This window comes from Helianthus annuus, chromosome 15 (assembly GCF_002127325.2).
Source record: "Helianthus annuus cultivar XRQ/B chromosome 15, HanXRQr2.0-SUNRISE, whole genome shotgun sequence".
Classification (NCBI taxonomy): Eukaryota; Viridiplantae; Streptophyta; class Magnoliopsida; order Asterales; family Asteraceae; genus Helianthus; species Helianthus annuus.
The window spans coordinates 49,304,572-49,311,765 of record NC_035447.2 but is presented as its reverse complement, the minus strand read 5'-3'; the positions used below and the strand labels follow the sequence as shown (position 1 = coordinate 49,311,765).

At 36.3% G+C, this 7,194-nt stretch overlaps 1 protein-coding gene across 1 annotated transcript; it reads right to left on the bottom strand.

Moving 5' to 3' along the window:
- Window positions 1-464: 464 nt before the first annotated feature.
- Window positions 465-1,535, bottom strand: LOC110913664. The gene is made up of 2 exons (XM_035984313.1): window positions 936-1,535; window positions 465-821 (listed from the first exon to the last, which is right to left on the bottom strand). The coding sequence occupies exons 1-2, from the start codon at window positions 1,533-1,535 to the stop codon at window positions 465-467; spliced, it is 957 nt and encodes a 318-aa protein (XP_035840206.1).
- Window positions 1,536-7,194: the final 5,659 nt, after the last annotated feature.

Here is a 7,194-nt window from a genome sequence, read left to right as displayed (position 1 = left end):
TTAGTAAATATACATAACAATATTTAGTACTATCATCAATAAACGTAATGAAGTACTTATTTCCACCTCTTATGGGTACCTCTTTTAAATCACAAATATCAGTGTGAGTTAAATCAAGGGGTTCTGTTATTCGTTCAACCGATTTCGATGATGATCTTGTAAGTTTGGATTCTACACATGTTTTGCATTTATAATGTGAATCAATTTGGAATATTGGTATACAATTTAAATTGATTAAACGGCGTATTGAATTAAAATTTACGTGACCTAATCTACCATGCCATTTATTCGAATCAGAAAACTCAAGCATATAAGTAGAAGTAGTAGCAATTTTATTCATGTTCTTTTTTATAGTCATTACATTCAATTTGAACATACCATATTGGGCATAGCCGTTACCAGCATACATTCCTCGTTTAGTAAGTACAAATTGATCGCTCTCAAATACTAAACGAAATCCAAACTTATTTAAGCAACCAACCCGAGACTAGGCTCTTGCGCAAGTCTGAAACATATAGCACGTTGCTTAAAGTGAGCTCCTTCCCCGAAGTCCAGTTCAAACTTACCGTTCCTTCACCCTTGATGTCCGCGGTGGCTGCATTTCCCATGTACAGCTTCTCATCTCCCGCAAGCTCTTTGAAGGTGGTAAAGAGGCTCCTGTCTGGGCACACATGACGGGTCGCTCCCGTATCAACCCACCATCCTTTTGGAGTGTTGGTCACAGCATTGACCTCATCCAACATTACAGTTTTGTCGGAAATCATTGCCACCAAAGGCATTCCGTCTTCATCCACCATGTGCGCGCGCTCATGCTTTGGTTTCTTGCATTGGTTAGCCCGATGCCCCGGCTCGTCACAGTTGTAACAAGTCCCTTTGAACGTTTGAGGTTTCTTTTTCACAACCCCTTTCTTCGGTCCAAGTTTGCTAGCCTTTGCTTTCTCTTTGTCCTTTTTCCCCTTACACTTATTGCCTTTAGAGGATTGCCCATGCTCAACCAAATTTGCGCTAGCACTAGTCTGCGCAAGGCTGCCTTTTTGGGCAATTCTATTGTCGTCTTCAATCCGAAGACGAACAATAAGGTCCTCTATAGTCATCTCCTTTCGTTTGTGTTTAAGATAATTCTTAAAATCCACCCAACCAGGAGGTAACTTTTCAATCATCGCTGCCACTTGGAATGTCTTGCTAAGTTTCATGCCTTCCGCGAGGATGTCATGTAGTATAATTTGCAATTCTTGGACTTGATTCATAACTGTTTTAGAATCAACCATTTTGAATTCCAAAAAACGGGCTACCACAAATTTCTTTGTGCCAGCATCCTCCGTTTTGTACTTCTTGTCCAAGGCATCCCAAAGGTCTTTGGAAGTCTTGACATTGTAGTACACATCATACAACGCATCCGACAGGCCGTTTAACACATAGCCACGACATATGAAATCCGAATGCTTCCACGCATCTACCGCGCACTGTCTTTGTGCGTCAGTCTCCCCTTCCACAGGTTGGGGAGCGGTTTCCGTCAAGAACCTGGCAAGATTCATGGTGGTCAGGTAGAAGAACATCTTCTGCTGTCATCTCTTGAAGTGTAGACCCGAGAACTTCTCGGGTCGTTCAGCGTGATTAGCCACTGTGGACGCTCCCACAGTGGTGGCGTTCAAGGGGTTTCCCGTCACAACATTCGTATTGTTGTTAACGTTGACGTTTTCGTTCAACATTCTGAAAAATAAAATTACCAAATTTAGTTAAAAAAAATTGTTTTACCCAACTAAAAACAGAAGTAACCAGTTAATTTTATTTTTAATGTCACTTAGTTTTAGAACAAATTTACTGTTTCGGCTTCTAAGTCCAACTTTGAAGACCAAAAACAGAAAATTTATAATTTTAGAACTTACTGTTTGGCTTCTAAGTCCAACTTTGAAGACCAAGGTAGAAAGTTTTTAGCAATTTTTAGGACAAATTCTGAAGGTAACCAAAGAAGTTTTCAACCAAAGTCGCTCCTTAAAAGATGAAAACAAAAAAAATCTTTTTTAAAACACAAACTGAGTGAAACAAAACTGGTTTTGATTACACGAACGGTGTTTTAGAATTTGTTTTAAGATTGTAGGAACCGTTCACGTAATTTAAATAAAATAAACAAATTTTTATAATACGATTACAACACAGAAATAAAGAAAGCAGGAAATAAGTAGTACAAATACAATTGAAATAAACAAATTCAAGAAAAGGAGAAGAAACAGAAAATCAAAGTGGCTGAGTCACGTGTACACACGCTTCCCTTAAAACAAATTCCGAGTCTCCCAGGAATACTCGTTTTATTTCCCAGGGTACAATAGCCGGAGCAGTAGTACTATCGGAGCTGGCCTACAACCCAAAGGCTACCTTGAAGAATGCAAGTAGAAGATCAGAAATGTATTGGAAAAGTTGCAAGTACTGTTGTGTTGCTGGTAGTTTCTTCTGCAGTGACCAAGAGTTGTATTTATACAGCTCCAGATTTGAAACCGTCAAAAAGAATTAAAGCAGAGATTTAAATTGCATTAAACGTCTTCAATGCAATTTAATACGTCATTTAATTCTCAGTCAAAACTGTTAACTAGTCAGTTTCGAATGCTGAACTGAAACTGCATTGTCATTAAATGCTGGAAGCTACTGCACGCGCGCGCAAGACACACTGGTGCGCGTGCTCCCTTGCGCGCGCAGGTATGCACGGTCATGCGCACGTGTGCCATTTTGGCTTACTGCCATGCGCGCATGCGCCATTTAGGCTCAGGTCCATGCGCGCCTGCGCACGTGCGCCACATCACCTGTGAGCCTATACGAGCACGCCACACAGTCGCGCCGTATTGGCTCACTCTGGTGCGCCGCGCACGTCACATCAGGGCCAATGCACCATGCGCGCAACCGCACGCCTTCATGCCGCGTGTACTCGCGCGCGGACGTGTTAGACTGCCACGTCATGCGCCACTGCGCGCTGACCCACCAGGGGCATGCGCCTGCATGCCACGTCACTAACCACCTGGTCCTTGCAACCCTTGTGCTCCACCACGCGCACGTGGTCAAAAATACAAAGTGCGACATCAAAGCGCCACATTGCGCCTGATCGCCCATGCCACGCGCGCGCGTGCGAGTGCGAGTTAGGGTGCTCCGCACCCTTCGCGAATACACTTAGTGTGTGCTTCCATGAAACAATAAGGATGGAGAGTTCCCACTTAAATACCCATTTAAGTTCCTCTCTCCTCCTATGTGGGACAAGGTGCAACTTTCCCTTTTGTTTCAGCATTCAATGTTTCAAACACCCAACTTTGAGCTTCGATATCTCGTTCATCTTAGCTCCGTTTTGGACTTGGTTTAGTTCGTTGCGAAGCTCTTCCAACATAGAACACAAACCACAAATAAATATATAAAGAAACCTCCGTTTCTTATATTTATTTTTAGTCCAAAATAGGAAAATGTCATTTTCCTATATTTGTGAAAATTGCTATTTTCACCAATTTTTCCAACAATCCCCCACATGAAAAATGCTATTTTCATCAAATTTCCAACACAATATATGTATCTTCCATTGACTGTAACTAGGTTTGTAGCAAAAATCTAACAAAAAAAGTATCATATTTTGTAGCTAAATTTCATAGCATAGTTGGTAGCAAAAATCGAAGAAAAAACTAAAGCTTTCAGTAGCTAAAATTCATAGCTACACCTTTGTAGCAAACTTTTGTAGCTAATAATATGTAGCAAAATCCATAGTGAACATTTTCGTAGCAAAATGTGTAGCTAAGATTGCAATGACCATTTTTGTAGCTAAAACTGTCGCAAATATAATTCCATAGCTAAAATCTGTAGCAAATAATTTCGCGACGAGACTTGTAGCTACGGACCAAATTCATAGCAAATCCGTAGCAATATGTGTGTTTGCTACGGATTTGCAATGGATTTGGCTGTAGCAAATGCCTGTTTTTGTAGTAGTAATGACCCTAACCATCCCCATTTATCCACTGCTAGAAAATTCGAATTTTCTGGGTTATTTCCGTAGAAAATGTGTCACAAAAGGGATTTCCAATAAATTTGCAACAAAATACATACGTAGAAAAACCCCTTGTAGGAAACGTCTTTCTTATGCATTTCCTACGCATTTTTCTACCCATTTCTGACAGAATAGGGGCGTCGAAAATTGTTAGACATTTCCTACGACTTTTCTTAGTTATTATTAATATTAGTATTATTATGCATAATGCCATAATATAAAGGGGTAACTTTGTAGAATTGTAACCAAGTTTTAAAAGTGTTCCAGTTGAGTCATAAATATTACTTTTTATAATTATTTTAGTTAGCGCCACATTTGTGACAAAAATTAACTTTTGATTTTTATATTTTCTTTTAATTTGGCGACACATTTTCGACGAATTAAAAATATTCATTTTTCGTTTGTGACGAATTTCCGACAAACTTAAAAATAATAAAATTACATATTTCTTGTGACGAATACACATACATACATAGACACACGAATATAGATACATACACACATACACGATTCGGATTAAGGATTTTTTTTCCAATTGATTCACCTTTTTTCGGTAGTCATATTTCTCACAACCAAATCTTGGAATTTTCGAGTAAGTTGGGTCGGACCCATCATTTCATGGTCGAACCAAAGTGGAGCGACATTGTTTTAGCTACTATAGTGCGCTTAAAAGTAACTCAGTTATTTATAATATTGGTATAACTAATAGTTTATGCCTTTTTTCAATAGAGTCTTAATTCTTTTTATGGAAATGCATACCTCAAATCTTCACTTTTAGTTGAGAAAAACCACAACAACGAAGTTAGGCGTTCATGATTTCCCGTGTCCTCGATGCAAAATGAGATGTCACTTATAAATTCAACTTCACTCTTCACAAACTATAAAAATTAACACACAGATGTCATGTAATATGCAGATGCTATGAAATATGCATTATGTTAAAAATATACATTTGAATGATATATACATCTTTAATCCTATGGCTGCATTTGTGAGTAATTTAAAACCAACAACACCATTTGTTCATTCCTCTTGTGGCTGCAAATGTATAAAATTAATAAATTGTTGAACAAACATACACCCTAACATTGCCTTTAACAATAAATAGTAAAACAAACACACACAAAACTAGTATACATTTTATCCAAAGTCACACACAAAATTAAAACAAAGACACACAGAAAGCTTGAATAATTGATGTAGTTTGAATAACTCACTATAGTCCAAGAATCTACTGTCTAGGATAAAAAGAAACGAGTACAGCCGTAAACCATAAAAAGAAACTGTTTTAAAACTTTAAGTGGAACCCTAGATTAATTTTTCTATTTGAAATAAAGAAAAGTTTACAAAAATTGCAACAAACAGGAATCGAACACATGCCCTCTTGTTTAGAAACAAATTACACACATAACGACCCTTATTTTCCATTTATTTGACCATTACCGGTTCGGCCCTAACTGATAATGAACGATAGCTAACCTTCATGGATATAGTAAACCATGAATGACCCGAATCTACCATGTAAACATGTAAACGGATAAATAATGATAAGTAATGTGATTATCCCGCACTTTACAGCGGGAATTTGATTGTTATCAGTTTGGTTCGTTATGATAGTGATACTCGCTATAATAATCAAAAAAGAGAAACTAAATACTCAAAAGGATACAGCCACATGTTTTACATTGATCGAAATCATTGAAATATGTGTATTGGTATTGGTCCATTAATTAGGATATTTGGACACGGTATAGCAACCAAAGTATAAGGGTATTGGTTCAGAGATAAAAAGAAAGTATTTAGAATTCATTCAAATAAATTAATCTTGATGATATTTTCACATCACATATTCTGACCGCATAATATATAATAAATCAAATATATTATTAGTTCACTCAAAACACTCCACATGGCAAAGGTGCAGAAATCATCATCTATGACAAGGGGTCAAATTTAAAAAACATAATCCATTGTGTCCAAAACAAAAAAGCTAGAAAGTTCATTGTAGTTAAGAAGTTGGTTTATTATATATATAGAGAGTGGTTAACATACTTCACGGCTTATCCTATTTCACGTACGCGACAATCCTGGCCGTGGATTATCACGCATAGAACACATAATCACGCATGGACCAGGATTATCACGCATGGGACCTGAATTATCACGCATAGGAACTTAATCACGCATGGAACCTTGAACAAAAGATAATCACGCAAGTTATCTATGTTAATCACGCACGTTATGTTCTTGTCGCGTACGTTAACGTACGTTAAGCAGTTTTGTACATTATACTTTCTCATATATATATATATATACACTGGATAGTTCAAATGAGAAGAAATTTTTTGTAAGAATAAAAAAGAAGAAATTTTAACCAATAAAAATGTTTTATTTTACTTCATTTAATATAAGTATCTAATGTTACTATAAGGGTACATTGGTAAATCTACATAGCTCACTAAATTTGTAGTCTTCCTCTTTAATAGCTAATTACATTAAAATTTTTGTAACTTATCTTCAAAATTTATATTTTTTCAAAAAAAAAATAATAATAATAATTTAAAGTGTATGATAAATTACGAGCTGTGTAGGATAAATTTCAACGTGTAGGATGAATTTCGAAATATGTAGGATAAATTTTGATGTGTGTAGGTAAAAAAAGTTAGTGTAGAGGATAGTAGTCTTTATGACTAATTAATTAGTCAAAAGTAATAATAAATGAGATAAGTGAAAAAAGTATTTAATGTTTTATAAAATTACCCTTTTTCTTTTTCTTCTCAATTAAATTTTCTTCTCAAATGAACATTCCCATATATATATATATATATATAGGATATATATATATATATATATATATATAGTAGGAGTTGGGTGGAAAGTGTGTTTTTCCTAGAAAGTCTAGGAAGCAATAAGAACGCGACATGTGGCATTGCTTCCTACGGAAAGTGTGTTTTTCCTAGAAAGTCTAGGAAGCGATCTTGTCTATCCGATTGGTGTGTTTAAGGGTTGAGATTAAATCAATGGCAATCTTGTAATAATTAACTATATTTAATAGATTGTTTTAAATGAGTAGGGGCAATTTCGTCCTTATGTGTGTTTTAAACCAATAAAAAATAACCGTCAGAGATATCACATTTCCTTAATTCACGCCAATTTCCCTCTCTCTCTCTTTCTCTCTCTAA

What these genes read in the sequence shown, in the direction of transcription:
- LOC110913664 (XM_035984313.1), bottom strand. Translation starts at nt 1,535, where the DNA reads ATGAATCTTGCCAGGTTCTTGACGGAAACCGCTCCCCAACCTGTGGAA. An exon ending in GGAAAAAGGACAAAGAGAAA is followed by an intron (nt 822 to 935) that starts GCAAAGGCTAGC and finishes AACCAATGCAAG; the next exon opens with AAACCAAAGCATGAGCGCGC.